The sequence below is a fragment of the Gallus gallus genome, chromosome 6, assembly GCF_016699485.2.
Source record: "Gallus gallus isolate bGalGal1 chromosome 6, bGalGal1.mat.broiler.GRCg7b, whole genome shotgun sequence".
Taxonomy (NCBI): domain Eukaryota; kingdom Metazoa; phylum Chordata; class Aves; order Galliformes; family Phasianidae; genus Gallus; species Gallus gallus.
This window is the reverse complement of record NC_052537.1, coordinates 23666522-23687863: the sequence shown is the minus strand read 5'-3', so window position 1 is coordinate 23687863 and position 21342 is coordinate 23666522. Positions and strand designations below refer to the sequence as shown.

Genomic DNA, 21342 nt, shown 5'->3' with positions numbered 1-21342 from the left:
GTAACAAAAAGGTGGTTGTTTATGCCCCTGAAGTTGTGCACAGGGGCTGAAGACCCCCCATAGCTCAGTGCTGTGGACTTCTTAGTACAAGAAATGGAACCCTTCTGTTGACTCAGGTGGTTGTTGTAGACGGTTGCCTTCAGAAGTGCCAGCGTGTGGGGCTGTGCAGGTGGGGGCCATGGCTTGCCAGGAGCGTGTGCGGGGCACAGGGGACACGGAGATCAGCGCCGGGAACAGAGCAGGAATGGGCAATGAACTTGACTCTGTTAGCTGGAACAGGAAGAAGATCTGAACTGTGGCAGGTTTTGAATTACGGATGCAAACGCTCAGTTCTTGTTGAGTGCGTGATCTGACAGAATTCAATTTTGAAGGGGTAACCTGACAGTCATAGGACGAAAACTTCAGAAAAAACAATGATGAGTGGCAAAAGTTTCTGGCAACTTTATTTAAGCTAACAAACGAATTTTCACACTGCAAAGTTATAAATTAATTTTAATAGGCTGATCCAGATGGTCCATTTGGAAAATGGATAGCTTGATCTGTTGAAAATTAAACTAAATTTATCTCTCTCATACTTCAAACTGAAGTAAGCGTGAGAAGAGTGCCCATTAAGTCCAGCTCATACAGATGGACCGGCAGGTCACACATGGGACTAATCTGATTCATTTTAAAAATAAATGCATGAGTTATTGAATCAGGTTCCTGTTTGAAGCCCTGCGTGTGAGCGTGTGTGTGTGCGTGCCGCCCTTTCAAAGGGACCCGCAAATGCTTCAGTGCCTTTTTAACCTGTGTGTTTCCATTTTAATTCAACTTCCTTGCCAAAAAACGTAATTAGTTTTCAGTGCCTATCATTTAGTGTTAGCCCCAAACGCTAGATTGATTAGGTCAGGCATTTGTTATTTTAAGGGCTACGTCTCCATTCTTCATTTATGAAGAACACGAGCTCAATAGTCTTGGGGAGAGAGCCGGCCTTTAGAAACCGGGCAGGGGAAGCTCTCTGGGGGCCCCTCCAGCCTTTTAGCTTCTGGGTGTTTTTAACAGAGCCATGAATGCAGATTTGTAAATTTATTGCGGTGCCATCTGTTTTTTTTTTTTTTTTTGCGGGAACCGTATTATTGTTGGCTCCTATCTGTCTATTGTGGTGGTCACTCCCCGGGAGCTTGCCCTCACAGTCCTAAGGAAAGTGATGAATAGCGGGGGTCAACATGAATAGGTCACAGGGCAGCTGTCCAGGGCTGCCCTGAACTTGATTACCCCTCTGTTTTTTAGAGAAGACGGGCACAATGCGGCTTGCTTAGAGCCCTGCCCTCCCTCCCCTTCGGCGGGGCGATGACAAAGTGCCCTGCGCTGTGCTCCTGGGGGGCCGTGTCGGGGTGCCGTGGGGGGAAATGCCGGCAGCTTGCTGTGGCCTCCCTCCTGCAACCCTCCTGCAAAGCTCACCTGGCTCTCTGCTGTCGCTCATCAAGCCTCCAGATGGAAGGCTGGGGAAAAATCCCAGCCTGCTCCCCATTCAGGCAAGCCCCTCTGCATTTTCAGGATTTTTTTCCCGTTAGCGTTTTGGCACAGAATGTTGCCTCAATTCACTCCTGTGGATTTGAGATTGTTTTGTAAGATTACATGTAGCACCTAAAACATGCTCTGGGCGCTGTTTCGGTGTTCAAGTAGACGCATTCCACTCTTTAAAGGGCTTAAAGTCAGTACACGAACAAACTGTAAGAAGCAGAAAGCAGCTAAAGAAGGCAGAGCAGAGGAAAGACAAAAAGCAGCAGCAGCAGCCAGCCTTTCCTGCCAGCCTCGTCCTGCCCATGGGGCTGCTCAGCAGCGCTCTCCAGGAGCGTTTCTTCTGTCCCTGCAATGGGAACAACCGCGCGGTGGGAAGGAGCAAGGGGCCTCCAGCTCCCTCCTGCCCTTGGGGAAGGCATTGCCCTTCTGATTCACCTTCTGGCACAGGGTGGGTGGAACCAGGTCAGTAACGTTGTCCTGCACACCTCAGCTTTTACCCTGTTAGTGCTTGCAAGTAGAGAGGTGCTGGTTGGAAAAAACCTCTGAATTCACTAGAAGCACATCCTGGACTTACTGCATTTATGTATTTGTTTTTTTTGAAGATCTTCTTTCTCAAGTGAGGAAAAAATAATTTCCATTCTTCTGTAACGCTCCATGCACGGTAACAAATGAGCCAACCTGGGCTGTACTGGAGCTGGAGTTACAGTGGGAATGCTGCCTCGTGGCAGAAAGGCCACTGGGCTCTTTCAGCAGCAGTGCTAATAGGAATCTGTCACCCTGCTGCATTTCTGCATTCCTGTGTAATTGAGTAAATTGCGAGTGTTGTCTACTCCCCCTGTCCTTTGTGTCCATGTCCACTTACCATCCAAAGAACGTGGGCAGTGATAAATAAAGCGCTGAACAGGACTCTCAAGTCTTTGAAAGCAGCGTGTTGCCAGCCCTTAGTTATGTTTAAGTGTTTATGTTTTTCTGTATTCTTTCTCTTGTGTGGCTGGAACCCTGGGGATCCAAAGCCATGAGAGAGGCCAAGAAGCTAACAAAGTAGCTGTCCCCTTGTTAGCTTGTTCCTTTCTTCTTTAAAAAACAAGATGAGAACCATCTGGCTCAGGGCATTACATTTTCCTCCCCCATGCACCTCTATAGATGAAGAGTTTCACCTGCAGCGAGGGTTTACATTGATTAGGGAGGGAGCAGTAATTCAAGCCTCCATCCACTTCAGTGGTACTTTGCAGTCTTTAAAGGTGCTGACCCATTGAGTTAAACTGTCAAGGGAGGATAAAAAAGGAGCTTCATCCCGGGAGGTAACAGCTGCCAGGTTTTCAACACCTTGCACGCTGCTGGAGAAATGTCACAAATTGTCAATGGGAAGAAAAATGGCTTGGCTGCCATCTTCCCTTAATGACGCGCCTTATAAAATGAAAGATTTAAGGGTAGAAAAAATCATCGAGTAGCTGTCAGGAAAAGAAAAATCCGGGGGGATTTGGAACAATGGGCCCAACGAGATGGAGCCTGAAAGACTGCAAATGCTGCGTCCACATCGCAGAAAGCGGTTCTGATGGGGATGGCCATTTTTGCACGGCGGGACAGGAGGGGGCTGAGCGGCAGCACAAAGTCTGACACTGCTGTGCCTGAATTAGAGGGGGGAAAAAAGAAAGGAGTCGTCTTGATTCATAAGGCAGTGAACTGAGAGAAGACATACTGTATTTCTGCTCTTTTGAGGACAATTTGTTTTCAAGCAGCTACCAGATGGCTAAATACCACGACATGTCCTTTTCTTCTTTTTTTTGTTCTTTATTTTAACGGGAGATCTAGTTCTCTTTGCTCTTTGTTTCTGTTGGTTTTAATGCTTTTACTTGGCTGAACAGACCCTGTGGTGTTTGGGCATTGTGACATTACTTTTTTTTTCCCTGCCCCCGTGCATTGATGGATGAGGAAAGAAAGATCTTCAGCTTTAATGTAATTTCAGATAACAGGCAGATTGGAGTGAGGCTTTTTGTTTGTATTGTGGTGAGGTTTTTGGTTTTCGGGGCCTCTCTTTTTGCTGTTTGTTTTAGGTAAGTCATTTTAATTGTACTGAGTAATTAGAAGGTGCACACAGCCAAGGGAGCTTTGTTATGGTAATTGCTCAAAAAAGCCCCGCTCCCCAACCACCATCGCCCTGTGTTGAGACACTTCTTCCCTCTAGTGGCAATATTAAGGACTCTGCCTTTCGCAGTAGGCAAGGTGTAATTGCAATATGACAAACTGTGCTTTGGGGAAAACGCTGTGAACGAGCTGGTTTTGTTGTTCGGCTGGTCTTTATTTCGGCTTATGGCTTTCCGTGGAGGCTGTCCTTCCCCCGGGCTGGGCCACGGGCAACAAAAATTGAGGCTTCGGAAGCTGATTGCGGCAAGTGGCGGCTGATGGCTTACAGCTTGCCTCGATTCCAGTCTTGTTTTAATTACCTGTTTATAAAAACGTTTTTAAATTTGTCGAGATTACTTAATTCTTTCGGAAGAAGCACCTCATTTGAAATAAATAAATAAATTGCATTTATTTTAAATAGTCCATGTGAAAGACCTTTAAAGGGTAATTAATGCAAGTCTCCTAAGGCTCTAAGTGAGATGAAAGCGATCTTTCCAAATCTGCTGGAGTGATTTGTTTATATAACTTCCCACTTCTGCTGAATTCTTCGGAGTCTAATAACTTTTTTTCTAACCGTTTGGCAATTTGTGCTCAGCTACAGAAGCCCTTGTTCAAAAAGAACAGTTTAATAATCTTTTCCCTGAAAATGACTTGAAGGGAGGGTATGGGTTTTGTCGTTTTGCCGCGTTTTTATTAGTGTTATCTTTCTCTGATAAATCATGTAATTATTAACTATTGCGAGGGGGGGGGGGGATATCTTATTGAGCTCCTGGGCTGCAGCTTCTATTAAAAAGTGGAGTTTTGTTCAGGGACTGGGGATTCTCTGAATAAATGGCTGGGGAGATGGGGTTGAGCCGAGCCGCACGCTCGCAGCTCTGCCTGGGGTTCCAGCCGTCGGGTTGGCGTTCCGCCTTCATCTCCAGCCACACCGACACAGCGAGGGATGGTTACGTGTTTGTGCCAAAGAGCAGCCCCGTACTTTCTTTAAAAAGAAAAATGTAACCAAAGACACTTACGGAATGAGATCAGGTCCAGCTCTATCTTTCGTGAACTATAGGCTCTGTGGCGTTTTGAGCCTTTGGCTGAGAGCGGGTGCAGCTTTGTGGTCCCCTGCTTCTGACATGATTTGGTGCCACCATATATTCCTAGGGTTTTTTTTTCTCATTAGAGCTTGTTTTGCTGTAGGGCTGCTTAACACCGTTCTCAAACGGCTTTTGCAAGGTTAAAGGAATGCGGCTTGGTAACAAGTTTGTGTCATTTTAAATATATACCTCCTAGTAAATAAGGAGGAGTCTTGCAATCAATCCCTTTTAGTGTGTTATATGTTTCACCTGACAACTAAACCCTCTATTGATTAACCATTACTTTGTTAGATAATCTTGTGTCATTGAAGCCTCTGTAAAAATTAAACTCTTTAAAATGTTTTACCCTAGCAGCAGTGCGAAAATTGAAAACTTGTTCAGAATTACAGCTGGCTTCCACTAAGAAGGTAGTTTTCAACAAACTGGTTTATGTTTGCATGCTTTATATGCAATATAAAAACATATTAAAGCACTCCAACGCAAAGCTATCCGCCTGTGGCGTTGAACCAGGCTGCCATTTCAGACTGCTTTCCTTGGCAAGGAAACCTCTTATCTTGATGAAAGGTGAGGAGAAACCTGAACGGTTTTGGTGCAAATTAGATGAGATGCATAAAAGGGTCGAGCTTTAAAGGTGAGCTGAGAAATTTGCTTTTCTGAGGGTTGGTTCTGGGTTTGATGCTCTCATTTTTCTTCCAGAGTAGTCAGTGTTCCTACAGCCATCTGAGGCAATGAGAGGAGTGCTCTGATACGTTGCAGTGTATCGTGAGGCACCACGAACCATTTCACCTGGATGTAGGGCTCTGAGTTATTATCCACTGTTGTGACAGTTGTTCTCTTCTCTGTTCAGCCTGCTCACTAGAAACTGTGGGTGTGCAAACACAACATGACAATGCCAGATGAAACCACATCTTTAGTGGTCCTGTGTATCACAGCAGCTGGTAACCGTTGCCTGCAGAGAAACAGTAGGAGACATCCATAGAGCCATACCTCCACACTGTATTCTTCTAGTTCCTCATGACTGCTCTTCACGAGCCAAATGCTGCATCTTCTCCACATTATCAAAACGTTTCCTTTGAGGCCCATTAGAGTGACATGAGTTGTTTTTTTTTTTTCCTGGATGTTAGGGCAGAACTCGGTCATAGATTATAGAATGGCCTGGGTTGAAAAGGACCGTAATGATCATCTGGTTTCAAACCCACTGCTGTGTGCAGGGTTGCCAGCCACTAGACCAGGCTGCCAAGAGCCACGTCCAGCCTGGCCTTGGATGTCTCCAAGGATGTTCTTCAATATTTTTGCTTAAGGTTATTTGACCACATTGTAGATCTTGCATGTGCATCTTTAGCAGACATCTTTATTCTTCACACAGCTAATAATGAGTTCTTCTATGAGAATGTGAGAAAAAGACCAGGAGAACTTTGTAAATGTGCAAACATAGAAATGGGCGTTGAACTGCCAATCACTGTTTGTGTGTTTGATTCTCAATTCTGCATCCTGCAGGTTTGGCTCCTCTTAATTTTCATTTAATTGAGAAACAAAGAGCTGCTGAAGGACTAAATGGTTGTCTGGCAACTTGATGCTTGCATAGATCTTTACATAACAAAGTACAAAGGTTGGTCCTCGCAATGAAAGTATGCTCTTGTCTCATTTCTGTGAAAAGCTTGAGAGGGATTTAAGTCTTGCTGGCTTGTGGTGCAGAGGCAGAGAGGTATGAACATGGGAATGCCCAGTGGACGATGCTGCAGAATGGCAGCAAACAGCACTAGGGGTGTCCAGGGGATATCCTGGCCCACACTCTGTGGATGTGTTCTCCCTGAGTTCACTTAAATTTCTGTTTTTACTTGCTGATGTTTCTCTCCATGGCATCCAACGGCAGCAAGCTGCAGGAGATCTCTGTGTATGTAGTCACAGAATCATAGAGTCATTTGAGTTGGAAGGGACCCTGCAAGGCCATCTGGTCCAACTCCCCTGCACTGAACAGGGACACCTACAGCTCCATCAGGTGCTCAGAGCCCCTCCAGCCTGACCTTGGGTGTCTCCAGGGATGGGGCAGCCACCCCTCCTCTGGGCAACTTCTGCCAATGCCTCACCGCCCATACTGTAAAATGCTTCTTCCTTATATCTAGTCAAAATCTCCCCATTTCCCCTAGTCCTGTCACAACAGACCTTGTTAAAGAGTCTGTCCCCTTCTTTCATATATCCCCCCTGTTTAGATCCTGAAAGGCTGCTATCAGGTCTGATGAAGATATTCCTTTTGCTGCTTTTTGTTGCTATTTTTAAATACTCTATTAATTCCATCAAGTGTCACCAGATCCTGTGGGATTTGATGAGCAAATTATGTTGGAAATTGTCTTGGTGCTGTTCACATTAACGTGTATTATGAGGGTCAAAGTAATAAAAATTAAGTGATACAATGGAATAATTATTTGTCTGTATTCTGACGTGCATCCTACTTGTGAACAGTGATGTAGTGAGCTCCCTTCTCAAAAAGCTCTTGTTTTTTGGCCTTTATTATTTTACATACTGTATTTGGATTATCCACTCTATTTGTGTATGTGAGAGAAAGCCTGCTGTAAGCTTGCCTTTTAAAGAGCTGGGCTTGTTACCAAGCCTTTTGATACCTGTTCTGGGAGGAAAAAGACTAAAAAGATGTAAGTTGGTTCATGGTTGTGGTCAGGAAGCCACGGGCTTTCGTGTTTCTTTCAGTAAATGCTTTTGTGACTGAGCTTTTCATCTGCCAAGTGCAGTTGGTATTAGCTTTCTTTGAGCCTCTCGTGGAAATTGCAGTATGTACAAGGTACGATGGGCAGAAATGCTGCTACTGGAATGCTGGGAATGCAAATGCAAACGAGGGAGATCACAGATTTACAATAAGGGGGTTAAATTACACAAATGTCAATAACGAACAAGGAATATTACCGACTCTTCATGGTTTTCCACCTTCAGAGCCTGGTGGAATTTAATTGATGTGATGCTTATAAAATGAAGTCTGGTGTTGTCTGAACGTCGGCGCAGAGCAGATGGTGTCAACTTCTCTGTCCACCACTTGAGCCACTGCATCTAAGACACAATTTATTATAGTTTATGCCACTCTGATCCTTCTTCTGAGGAAAAAGTGCTATGCATACCAGAGTGATAGTTTTATGACGTTGGCAAATATTTGCAGGAGGCAGAGTTGAGTCCCTCAGCCTTCTGTTTGCTCGCAGCCTAATCCTGGTTTGAATGCAAACCTCCCTGCTGAAAGATGGAAGATGCTGAAAGATGCACTCTGCTCGGTCACATGGTGCTGGAAAGGATTTGGGCCTGGAAATTTCTGTTTCTCCTTCTGGATGCAGGCAGGAGTTGCAGTCTTCTGTAAGCAGTTACGGACCAGTCCTGCTCTGCAGTGTTCCCCAGATACTGTGCTGGTTAAGCAGCTGATACCATCTGCTGACTGCCACACTGTTTTTTTTCCTGTGTCTTTTGGTCAGCACATAAATTGTGGGTTCTTTGGGGCCAGGGAATAGTCTTCTGTTAGCACCAGGCATAGCACGCTGGGGTTTTAATCAAGTACTGGGACTTTCAGGAACTACTGTCCTCCTCTTCCTTCTAGCAAACGTGAGCTTCATCAAGTAGTCATTAACAAGGTATTGAAAACCACCGTTAGAAACTCCTGAGTTCTTCAGACATTTTAGTTTAAAGAGTCACATCATCCAAAGTTTAATTTTAGTCACACTAAAAAAAAATCCCTTCAATCTGTGTGTCTCAGAACTATAAAACCGCACAGCTTCTCAGAGAGCATGCATGCCCTCAACATAGGTTTTTGCTGTAAACTAGTTTATTTTGGCTTGAAATTATTGCACCATAGGAAAAAGGAAATGCAGCAGTGTTGTTGTGGGTTCTGGTGCCAAAAATATGGTGCCTGAAAGAAAATCGTCGTCTTCTATTCATAACCATTTTAATCTTTCTGCAGACCTACAACAGCTGTGCCAGACTGTGCTTAAACCAGGAAACAGTATGTCTAGGAAGCACGGCTATGAAGACTGAAAATTGTGTGGCCAAAGTAAGTAACAGAATGGCTTTGGTTTTAAGAGGCTTTTTAGCGTGCTATTCACTGTTAATCAAAGAAAAAATCTTGTTAAAGGTGACAGTTAGGAAAAGTATTTAAATAGAAAGTAACTATTTGGGGTGGGTTTTTCCATCCTCTGGTGCAGAGTTTGAGATGTGCTGTTTTCCTCTGTTGGAAATGATTACTCGAGTCCTGAACTATCTAGGATGGAAGAGTTTGTTCCCCTACCCAAGTAGGGGGCTTTTACAGTGGGATGACCTGTTCCTGCCACGTGATTAGCTATGGGTACTTCAAGTGATAAATGTCCACATAGATGCTGATCTATATGGATAAAATATATGAAGCTTGAGAACTCTTTGTGTCATGGCGCCCTTTCGTAGCTGCCAGGAGGAATGCGCAAAAAGAGTTGTTAATAAAAGCCCTTTGACTACAATCCAGTGAATGCTCTATTTAGGGGAGAAAGAGGGAAATACAGTCAGAATGGTAAGAAAATAGATATATTAGTGCTTCAGAGAAAATACGTTTCTTGAAAACTGTACTAGATGTGATTGGAACAGAGGAGGTGCCATTAGCCACCCGCTTTTCTTAAAATTCAGCATTACTGGAGTAAAATAAGATGCTTGCAGAGTTGTTTGTGAATGGAAAACATTTGAACCATGATGCAATAAGTATATAAAGGCCGTGTGAACGATGTGCTTAGCCTTGTATGAGCTTCGTGTTTCCACTGTGAGGAAGGTTAGAATGGGCATGCAGGACAGATCAGTGCACGCAGCCATCTGTTACCGAAACCAGCTGGCATTTTGTTGCTCTCTGTCACCACGACCTGACCACTCAAAAGCCTGTTTTCTCTTTCATTGTTTTAAATTCCTCGATTTTCTTGAAGTCCCCTTTTTCCCCGTACTTTAAAGGTGCCTTGTCTCTTTGAGGCCTGCTTTTGTGTTGATCTTTAAGATAATCTCCCAGCTAAATTGCTTTGGAATTTTTCTAGTGAAATTTGGATGTCCCAAATTACTTTTCTTTTCTTTTTTTTTTTTAATTGGCTGCTATGAAAGTTTGCCATGGTGCATTCAGGTGGCTTAGCACTTGTAAACTGCTCTTGCCATGCGAGGTTGCCTTGCAGTGGGGGTGCACTTGAGAAAGAGGCTACCAATCCTGGTACAAAGTGCTAATATCGAATCCTGAAGCCTACTTTCCTAGCTGAAGTCAGTTGGTATAGCATGTTGCTTCCTCAGGCCCTTCATGATACAAAGTGAAACTCTTGAAGCAGCTCTTACTGAATTATATCACCATACAATACTATTCTGATGCTGATGAAGCAGCTCACGGTGAGCTAGCTAGGAGTAAATCCACTCAATGCCATGTACTGTGCACCATCTTGTAAGTAAGATCTTCTTACTAAGGAGCAAGGATGTTCAAGAATTACTGCTAATTTAGGTGATGCCTCTTTTAACTGAGATGACATACCTTTAACTTCCCAGTGCCCCAGATAATAGACTGTCCTGAAGCAGCCTATTCAGTGGGGTCATGGTAAGGGAAATAGGCAGGTTTGGAAGTAGAACGGCAAGTCTTGTTTCATGTTATTGAGGATAAATTTGAACTGTCACTCTGGAGATGGAAAGTTGTATGTTTTTAAGTATTAAGTCTCCATATTTTAATATTAAGTCTCCATGCACTGTATGACTATATACTGTATATAAAATAAGGACTTTTATGGGGATATATTTCCCCTAGAACTAGATTGTCTGGCTGTTGTACCCCTTTCCCCGCCTTCGCAGCTGCAAAACAAAGTGAAATAGGTTCTAAGAAAGCTTATCTTTCAAATTCCAGAAGTGTTGAAGCATTTAAACTCCAGTTAGCTAGATGCAGATGGCTCTGTGATGGCATAGGCAAATGGCACAACTGTTAAATGTTCCCTCAGTGAAGGGCTTAAATGGGATTTAGGGAGTTCAGAGGCCTTCTCCTAGCCTTATGCACATGGCGAGTTTTATCCTCCGTGATTGATGTCTTAAGGCTTTGAACATTAAAATCTTTTGTCAAGAGGGCGAATGCTGGAAAGCATAAATGCAAGTTGCTTTGTCTGCAGCACTTTTCTGAAAGTACTGGAAGTTTTTTTGTTTGCTTGCTTGCTTGCTTTTTCAGAAGTAGCAGTGAAGGACAAAAAGGGTTACTTTGGAAATGATGATTACCTTTTCTGATTCTGCAATGTGGTATCAGCCTTGACAGGAAAAATTGTTCAAAATGTGCATGTCTAGACTGAATAGGATAGATCATAAATTAATAATTATATATTTAGGTGCACAGATGTCACCGGGAGTTCTTCCATTAATCTTTGGGCATGTCGTTGCCATCGCCTTTGAGTGATCAACAAGTGTGATATATATTTAACCTAATGTCTTTAGAAGGCAAATGTAATTTCTAATTGTGTTTTTATAGATGCTGCTCACACATGGAAATCCTCCTGGTTATCCCTTTGGAAACCACAGAATATTTGCAAGAGGATTTCTTGTTACAGTGGTACTGGTGTGCAACCGCAATTGGATGCCTTTCTCAGAAATTGGTGCAAGGTGCTTAAATAAGGTAGAAATATAGCATGAACCTGAGCTGCGAGGGCAGGGCATTTGGTTTTAATGAGGCTTATTGAAAATTGGCCAACTGAGCATCTGTTCCCATTGTTTGTTCCATATTTTAGCCAGTGTCTTCGGGTCAGATAGTAGTGTTGGTGTGTGCTGCATCCTCAGTGAAAAATCCCCTGGCATCTGGTCTGTCCCTAGGACTCTTGTGATGCTCCTGGGTGTGCAAACAAGTTTTTCTCCTGTCCAGTATCCTGGACCACTTCCTTTGTGTGATGACCTTCATACTTTGCCCTGCAGCAAGGGAGGCTCTGCTCGTCTTCAGTCTCCTTGGCTGAGTCTTTGCTTAGATGGGTTATATGCATTCCAATTTTTAAATAAAGGTCTTGCTGTTTCACCCTTTGATAATGTGGGCTGTGCTAGGTTTGACTTGTGTTGTTCACTTGGAGTCTGTTGTATTTGTACACTTCCTTGGATCGTGGAAATATTTTCCTGATTCAAAGTGCTCTTTTGCTTCCCAGCAGGAGAAGGAGCTGATCTGATGGAGTTGTGCAGTCAATACCCGTTTCCTGTATTCATTAGATAGGTTTTTTTATTAACTCGTGCAGTCAGATCAAGTTCATCTGCATCTGCTACATAGGGAAGTGTTCTTAGTTTCGTTTTGCACATTAAATTCTTCCCTGTATGTGCCAGGGCTGGGCAACCTGTGGCAGAGCAGCCACAGACAGCATAGAGACACCTTTTAAGTGTCATACAGCATCCCTGTGTATGTGCTTAGCTCTGAGCTGGGCAGCAGCTGGGACAGGTCCCCAGCCCCTGTTATCACCAGAGGTGAACAAAATTGGAAAAAGCAAAACGCAGCTGAGCACCGCTTGCTACCCATGTTTGATCCCTGGTCCTGCCTCTTAAGGTGCCAGCAAACCAAGCAGGTTGTGTCTTCCAGGGCCATATTCTTGCACAGACACATAGTATTATTTAGCTGTAGCTGCACTCTTACATTCGAGGGTGATTCCAGTAAAGCAGAGAGGGAGAGGAGAAAGGAGCTGCTAACTGGAACTGGCTTTTCTTTGTGAGTTCTTTCTGCGTCACTACTTCAGAGTTTTTCAGGTAAAAACAGTGTGCACAATAATAACAGTGAGCTCAGAATTTGAGCTCCTGTATGGAATTCAGTGGAGAAACCACGAGTACACTTTAACAAACAAACATTTAGGGTTCCAGGCTGGATGTTCCAGTTGGCAGTAGGACAAATTGATCTGAAGAGTGTCCCTCTTGGACTCTCAACTCCCTTTATGTCACAGATTGATGGCTCCTCTTTCCTGAGAGTGTCGCTGCATTTACTTTCCACGAGCAGCACACCCAGCTCAGAGTTGTGCTGTGAGACACTGCTGAGTCGGTATATCTCCGGATAACATACAGTTTTCCAGCGCTTCTGAGAGCTTCCCAGTCCTTGAATTGATAGTAGAGCAGTGTAATCCTGAATGGATATTACTTGACAAACTGCATTGTTTCCTGATACTCCTTCAACCGGTTTAATGAGAAAGTATGTTCCTTCATATCCTAATTTTATTTTTGTATTATGCTTTTGTGCAGTGATGCAGAGGGGCTGTCAGCTGTCGTGCTCCCAGCTCCAAAACCTTTGCTAGCAGTGTTCCCTTTTGTATGCTGGGGGCACAACTGAGACAACAGCTTCTGAGGCCATTGCATACAAATGCCTGCTCAGCCTCTGTGGGCCAGGAGAGGTCCAGGCCTGCCATTTATGCCAATTCACTCTTGTGTTCTGTGTGTTCTTTCTGCAAAAGAGGGTGTAGTGAATGGCTGGTGTTGCAGGGATGTGGCTGAGGGTTGGTTTGCGTCCAAAAGGTGCTATGAAACAGGAAGTTCAGCGCTGGATTCTGAGTGTTTAGACAGCTCAAGCAGTATACAGAATCAGAGGTTTGTCTTAGAATGTTACCATAATGATGATCTTTTCATAGTGGTGTGGCTACTTTTATCTTAATTGTGAGTTTCTGATTATTTATTTATTTTCGTGCAAGACGGTCTTTGTGCTTTAGCTTCCCCTCAGTCTAATAACCTCTTTGCAAATGGCTGAGGAAGAAATGTGATATCCTGCTCCCCCACCCTACCCCACCATACACATTCTCCAGATTTTGATAGACTTGTTTTATTTATTTCCAAAATTATATCCGCAGGAAACAAGCTGTTTAAATTCAGATTATGCTGAAGCAAAATGGTCCTGGTATGAGAAGCAACGTGCTGTTTTATGAGCGCAGAGTCCCTTTTCTCATAACTGATTGATAGTAAATATTTTCCTGAAGAATTATTGCCAACCATGAACAGTGCAACTGTTTCACTTTTTTTTTTCCATGCTACTTGCTGTACCAGCCATTGTCTGTAATTAAGATCTACAATTCACAATGCAGACGTTTGCACTTCCTCTGGGTCTGAGCTATTTATAAGACATTTCAGCTGTTCAGAGTTTCTTTTGAGTGTTAAACTACATGTAAACAGGCTTCTTTAGTCTTCAGTTATGCAAACACTATGGTTGTCATTTCTGCTTCTCTTAGCACCCAAAATGACTTTGCGTGTCAATGAAGCCACAAATTAAAAAAGAATTACACTTGTTTGTTTGGTTTTTTTTTTTAATGAAAAAGAGACTTTGAAGAAATGTTATTATAAAGCTTACTTCTGGTAAAGCGCTTCATAGCTGAGGGTCTCAAAGTGTATTCAGAGACCAGCTCTCAAAGCTCCGCAGTGAGGATGGTATGTGATATGAGAAATCCTCATGTAAAGAATAATTTCCATATTTCAGCCAAATCAGTGGAGATGTTTTATTTTTTGGATCCCCGGGTTTGGAATTTTGAGAAAGCAGATTGTATGGTCAGTGAAGCTGAGTTTAGCGTATCTTTGAAGGGCTCCCAAACAGATCTTAGAAACTCCCTCTCAGGTTTGACTTGCTGTAAAGAAAGCTTTTTCATGATGATGAACATGAGCTGGAACAGGTTACCTGAGGATGCTTTGCAACTTCCATCCGTGAAGGTGTTCAAAAGCAGGCTGGATGGAGTCCTGAGCTACCTGATCTGCCCTCTCAACAGTCTCTGCTTTGAGCAGCAGGGTGGACTGGAGAGCTCCTGAGGTCCCATTTAAACGGGATTGTCCTGCAATGCTCCAAATATGCAGGTAGTGGAGATGTGATATAAATCTATAAAAAAAAAAAAAAAGACAGAACACCTGACATCCTTAATCAGAATTGCCCTGCACTATGACTGTGTGTGTTCTCATATGCTGTGCTTCTACCCCATATGTTTGCTATGTGATTGGTACTCTGCATCAAGAATTGCAGTCCTGAGGTCTTGATTCAGGTCCCGCCACATTAAGCTTGTAGGGACTGTTCACCTGGATAAGAGCATAGGATCATAGAGTCATTAAGGCTGGAAAAGACTTCTAAGATCATCTAGGCTGACTGTCTACCTACCAGGCCTGCTGGACCAAGTCACTTAGTGCCACATCTACACATTTCTTGAACAGCTCCAGCGATGGTGACTCAACCACCTTCCTGGGCAGCCTGTGCCAGCACCTGACCTCTCTTCCATTGAAGAACTTTCTCCTAATACCCAACTGGTAACTCCCCTGGTGCAACGTGAAGGCATTCCTCTTGTCCTGTCACTGTTACCCAAGAGGAGAGGCTGACCCTCACTTCACTACAACCTCCTTTCAGGTTGTTGTAGAGAGCAATAAGGTAGGGATGTTTTGTGATGGAAATTTGAAGCAGTTCAGAAACCAAATAATTGGTGGATTTAGTGGTAAGCAGTGGTAAAGGGAAAGAGAAGCATCACTTCTCAAGTAGTCATCTGCAGTGACAGCACCCTCAGATGGCAGAGGATACGAATACTACAATTACCTAGATATGTCTTCAGTGTTTTTCAAAAGCAAGACGTTAAAAAAGTAGTTTGAAAAATATGTCCAAATCTTGTGCTAAAGCTGGAGGTGTGAAATGCTGCAATAATCATTTCATCTTGTAGCCCACGGCGAGGATGCCGTTGGTGGGGCCACGTGTCACATTTCAGAGGGCAAAATCAGTGCTGAGTTGAACCTAGCAAGAGAGGTGACGAAAAGGAGCCCATCTTTATTGACAGATCCGGATTAATGGGAGGCTCCAACGTCCTTGCTGTTCGGAGCAGACGGGGAGGGGAAATGGCACGAAGCGAGCTCCTCATCAGGCATGTACTGCAGCATTGCCCACTGATGCATGCCGGATCACCCGCACGCAGAGATCACATGGCTCCTCCAAAAGTCAAACGATCAATTCGCCTCGTTTTGGCTCTGTACTTAATGCACAAACAGTGCGATCTGCAGGGCTGTAATTGCATTGTTAGGGCCAAGGAACAAGCCTGTGCCTTTTCAGCAGACAGCTGGCAGGGAAAGAGGCATGTTGTTAGGAAAGAGAGAGGCAAGGCAAATAAAATTACTGCTAACGCTCAGAGATCGGCAGGAGTCCTACTTGCCTAATCTTACCGGTGGGAGCAAGCGGCTGTTGTAATCCAATTATAGCAGCATAAGCAATTTGTTAGACACTCCGCATAATGTAACAATTTCCCAATAAACTCTGACTTGTAATAACGTCGGCAAGAGCCCACATAAATCTGCCCGAATGGTGGGGGCTGGAGCGTTCGGCTGGGGGCTTGTAATTTGTGCCATCAGCACGTTTGGTGGAGTGCGGTGCGGTGCAGCCTTTCAGTGCAGGAATTTTAAGGAGAAAAGCGTGGCACACCCCTCCGAGAGAAAGCCGTTAGCCAGGGTCAAAAGAAATGCCAAACGAAGCTGGCAGGGAGGGAAGATCACCCCCCGAACTCAGGGCCGTCGCTGGCGAGGGTTTAAAAATATTAAAAAGCAGTAGTGAAAATTGTGCTGTTTTAAATTACAGCGGGGGGAGGGAGGGGAACTAGAATTACATCTGTTTGGGAGGGGAGGGAAGAGAATACCGTCCCTTATATTTAACCCTTATGTTTAGATATTAAAAAAGAAGCTCACGTATTGAAAGGGATGCTCCGTGCTTACAGGACACGGAAACCACAGATCCTGTCCCAAGCAATTCATAATCTACAATGGGAAAAATGAAACCGTTTCTGGTATCCGGTTCCCCTCCCGTTGTCTTTCTTGCAGCTCCTAGCTGGTTTCATGCATATTGGCACAGCATCTTGATGATGTGTCTGAGAGATAAAACGTAGGTCTAGAACCGTTCACTTTGAGCGTGCCCCAGTGAATTTAACTTTTTTGGCACAATGATGAATGTCCCCTCTGGTTCATGCGGATCCACACAAAGAGCTAATCTAATTTAGATATTATTTAAAAGTAAAATCAGTCTGCTGTGCTCTGCCTGTCACTCTTGGAGCACACTGCGCGTCACAGCATTGTAGACACCAGTTTAAGGTTTATCTTTAGCAAGATTTAAGGTATCATATTTCTGTTAATCCTTCTGTTTAGCGTTTCTCTTTGCTAAGATGCTGATAGGCAGCAGCCAAAATAACGTAGGTCCCTTTTTATACAGCATGGAGACCGTCAGCGGTCCAGGATTTTGAGCGTAGCTTATAGCAGCGCTGCAGTGTAAAAACGCCTGACTTCATGCTGCTAACAATACTTCATTCATTTCTTAGCTATGGGATCCTGTGAGGTTCCAGTGTGGAATGACATTTCTGCTCTGACTCACTCCCAAGTTGTTGCAGCACGGTGTTTTTTTGTAGGGGGAGAACAGCTCCCAGCTGGACAGACTGGTTTCCCGTACTGCATGGAACTCCTGCTCTTGATTGCTGGGTTTTGATGCGGGGCTCCTGTGCTTAGCAGGACAAAACCCAAACAAACGCCCCAGCCCAAACTGTTGACCTTGTGCGTACAGCTCACACCATTATGCCCGTGCCGTGTTTGTCTTCGCTCTATTACAATATTTCCTGTGTTTTGGAGGTGTATTTATGTATTGGCCTGTCATATTAGTGCTGAAATGATTTAATTTATTTGAGCAGTAAATAATAGTGGAGATGTTCAGGAAGGCTGCTGCATGGGTAATGCTGCATATTTTGCCCTTCTTTCTGCAGAAGTCAAGCCTATTGTTCTTCCTCGTCGCTGTACGCCAGCGGGTCGGGATAACAGGCTGAGGCAGCGTGCGTTGCCAAAAGTATCCTCATCAATATTTCCTTTCCACGTAACCACACACCAAGAAGTGTGTTTGAGCAGGGCAGGTATTCTCTTCGTTTACAGGAGCCGTGTTGATAAACTGCAGCGCTTCTAATAAAGGCACTCAGTGCCCGGGTTTAACTAATGGCTGATTTTCACGGCTTTGACAGTGAGCTGTGTGCGTTATTTTCTCCTGATATTGTAAAAATAATGAGAGCAAATTAGAACAATCAGTTTACCCAGATAGCTGCTGATTGGAGGTGATGGGCAATATGGCAGCGGGTAATCCATCTTCGGGCTCCTGTCACATTAACTTCAGCAGTGTGGAAAAGATCAGGCGGAGCGAACGGGAATCCTGCCCAATCAGAAAGCCGAAATTAATGAGAAGAGCATTGTTCTGTGATCAACCTTTTAATTAGCAAGAGTGGAGACGGAGGGAGTGATGAAGCTGGCAGCACAGCTGCACAATGCTGGGCATGTTTTTGGCGAGGGGGAGGAAAAACACGGGTTTTAAATTACCCCTTCTGTGCTCCCTGTACACCGGCAGTGTGTCTTCATTCGAAACCCCTTAAAAGATCTTAATAAACAGCCGCATCCAGGTTAATATTGCAAACGTGGCTGTTACTAATGAGTAGCTTAGAAGTAGGTCCTTTCGGGGGTCATTTAGGAAAATGTTGATCACTGTTCAAAAAAAAATAAAGAGGAAGGAGAGAGACAGGGTTTGGTGTTGGATTTAAAGTTTCACTGCATCAAGGAAAGAAGAGGAGGGAGACGGATAAAATTAGAGTAAGGGACTGCCTGTTTTATTACTGCCCTCCTTATTTAGTGTATGTTTGAAATAAGATTCCTTGGCATATATTTGAAATGAGACTCCTTAGTTAAAAATACTATGCGTGCCGTGCCTCTTTCAGCAGCAAAAAGGAGCAGAGAGCGCACACTGCACTGCTTTCCTGCTGCTCCTTTTTTTGGTTGCATTTTGGGGTTTTTCGGGTAGTTTTTCTGCACCAATCTTTTTCAGTTTATTCACTTACCGACAAGTTGTAATCTGAAAGGTTTGGCAGCTGTGTTTGCTGAGAAGATTGACTTGGTTGTTCTTTTTTTTTTTTTTTCTTCCTAGAGGTTTGATAAAACAGCAGTTTTCTCAAATACAGTCTAAAAGCAGAAAGAGTAATTAATGATTGTCAGCTCTGAACAGCGGTCTTTCAAAAATAGGTATATTTGTAAAGGGGAAAAAAAAATACCGTGGAGGAATGAGCGGTGTTAGGGGGTGACTTCTGGGGAGGAAAATCAGAAATACTATGAAACAGCATTTGGGTTGGCAGTGCAGAGGAATCCAGCTGATTAACACAGTTTGCGTTCGTCTTTCCTTGCTCTCTGCATTGTGTTTTTCAGGCACTACCTCTCCTTCCCTGTAATTCCCAAAGAAGCTGTGTTGGCTGCAGAGCGAGGCTGTCCTCCTGCACGCGTCTGTGCTGCTTTTTGTTCCTTTTTCTCCCCAGGACACTTAAGCAGGCTGCCTTCACTGCTGGGCATCCTGCTTTCTGCCACGGGAAGGTGGTGTAACTATTGTGGCTGGCAGTTCTGCCTGCTAAGGGCGTCTTATTTTCCTTTATAAGAAACAGGTTCCCTTGTTTATAACTTTGCTCCCATTTAACCTTTTGAAGTAAGATTTTATTTCTCCCTCAATCTGATTCCCCACTCCCTCCCTGCAGCCTGAGGCAGAAATAAAGTTTGGTGTGGGACAGAGGGTATTTGCTAAAGGAACAGCTGCTCGGTATTTTGTTTTATTCGTGTTGTTTGTTCTGTGCCCCAGGCTGTATTTATTGCATGCCTTTCAAGCCCTGGTCAGAATATGGAAATACGAACTTCCTCCTGGGGATTTCCCTGCAGTCTGAGTGCTTCACAAGCCTTAATTAATCCTCCCCGTGTTTCTTGGGACCAGGGCTGGACTCACAGCATCTTTTTTTTTTTTTTTGCGGAGGAGTTCAAAGTTGCTCTTACAACTGAAATCCAGGGATGAAATATTCATAATAAGCAACAAGGCCTAACAGGAAGTTTATTAGATTAGGAATTATGGCTCCAGATTTTGAGATACCTTTTGTCTTTGTCGTATCATGCTTTCCCATCTCAGTTCTCCTGTCTATGAAATGAGATAACGCAGCTTAATGTTTCCTTGCTCGACATCTGGGGATCTGGAAGTGTGATACCAGTTGAAGGGCGTTTTCTGCTTGAGCGCTGCTTGTGTTTATATACACCTAATGCTGATATGGGTTCTGCTCCTCTGGTACCTTCCCTCTTCCCAGGTCTGTCTGTGTTATCCACGGGTCTTGGGGAACTGGTGCCTCCCAGCCACCGATGGTTGGAGCCAAAATTGCAATCAAATACAATATTTATAGGAGGCAATGGAAATGTCTAAGAGAAAGTGGTCGTTTTCTAAGACAAATGTTTATTCTTCTTATTGCATAAACCACCAAAAGACGTCAAAGCCCTCCCTTCCTCCCCTCCCCCCTCTTTTAATAAAACAGAAAACCCAGTAAATTATTCCACAGCTGCTTAAATCAGTTTGTCAGTTCCCTAAGAGATTCCCTTGTGGCCTGAAAACCAAATGGCAAATTCCTGCCCCAAAGTAATTCTACTGCAAGAGAATAAGTGGGGAAAGGCAACGTGCTGCAGAATTCACCAGCTCCTGACACCTTAAGTATGGAGCCGCTACCGTGACTCTGTAATGGGATGTCCTAGCATGGGGTATAATATCAGAATGAGCGTAAATATGCCACATGTGAATTAATAGGCAGCCTATGGACTGGTACTGTTGACATACATGTTAAAATGAACATGCAGCAAATCCTAATTCTTTATCAACCTAATACATTTTTTTCCAGCTGCTGGTCAGGTTTTGTAACTGTCTCATTCTGTCGACTTTAAAAGCTCTGGGTAGTTTTTAGAACCCTACTTTCAGTCATTTTTATTTAAAATGGCTTATGTATTTTTCCCATCCAGTTCTTTGGGTTTTGCATTCTCTCAGTGCAGTTTTCCCACTCCTTCCCCGTGCTCTGCACTCTGTGAGCTGCTCCAGGCTGGGGGAAGTCACTCTTGAGGTGTTCTACTTCACCTCTGTAGCTTGATCATGTTGGAACTTTTATTCATGTGTAGAGTGTTGCTACTTACCATCATATCTTCTTCAGCCCCTCTCTGGAACGCTCCTCATGTGAATGTAACTTCCTGAACATCGGTACCAACACAGAAGGGAGCTCCATAGAGGATGCTTTCTCCTGTAAAGCTCATGGTGGGCTGACCCACGTAAAGGCCTCAGTGTGCAGCCAGGTCCTCAGACAGACAGTGCTGTCTGTGCTCTGAGAACAGAGCTGTACCAGCCTGTGCCATCTGAAGCCATCCTTACCCAGTTCCCCTGGGAACTGGTACCAAAGTGGCCTCCAGCAGGATGCTGGGCTCCATGGATCCTGCGCCCACCCATGCGCTTCCTAGAATCTTGTACTTGGTGTATATGTGTGGAGAGAAAACATGTATCTACTTTATATATGCAGTCTCTCTTATGTGCTTTGTCCAACACAGAAGTCTTTCTGGATGATATTTTTGAAGCCTGCTTTTATTCAATATTAGAATATTTCCCACCTCCAGCTAAAATCTCTCTGTACTGTACTTGTTTCAGTTACCCGTTTCTTTCTATGCTCTAGGTGGGCAAGCAAAACTTTGGTCTTGCTGTTGGCAGAACATCAGCAACGTTGTCTTTTAAGTTTTTCTCTGTCTTTAACAAAACAGGTTGCACTGGGTCAGAATTTTCAGACTATTTCTTAACAGATTTTGTTTATGTTTGAAAAAGCAATAGCGAGTC

At 44.0% G+C, this 21342-nt stretch overlaps 1 protein-coding gene across 22 annotated transcripts in view; it reads left to right on the top strand.

Annotated features, from left to right (window-relative positions):
- BTRC (beta-transducin repeat containing E3 ubiquitin protein ligase) overlaps positions 1-21342 on the top strand; it is a 118062-nt gene that overhangs the window by 52836 nt on the left and 43884 nt on the right. For 11 of the 22 annotated variants that reach the window (XM_004942220.5, XM_015288768.4, XM_040702520.2 and 8 more), the window contains 2 exons: positions 8659-8748; positions 11188-11331. The exons of 4 other annotated variants lie outside the window; for them this stretch is intronic. In XM_004942220.5, coding sequence (XP_004942277.2) covers positions 8659-8748; positions 11188-11331 — 234 coding nt within the window. The remainder of the gene's footprint in view (positions 1-8658; positions 8749-11187; positions 11332-21342) is intronic. 7 more of the 22 variants (XM_025151777.2, XM_040702524.2, XM_046943109.1 and 4 more) reach the window with 1 other exon arrangement.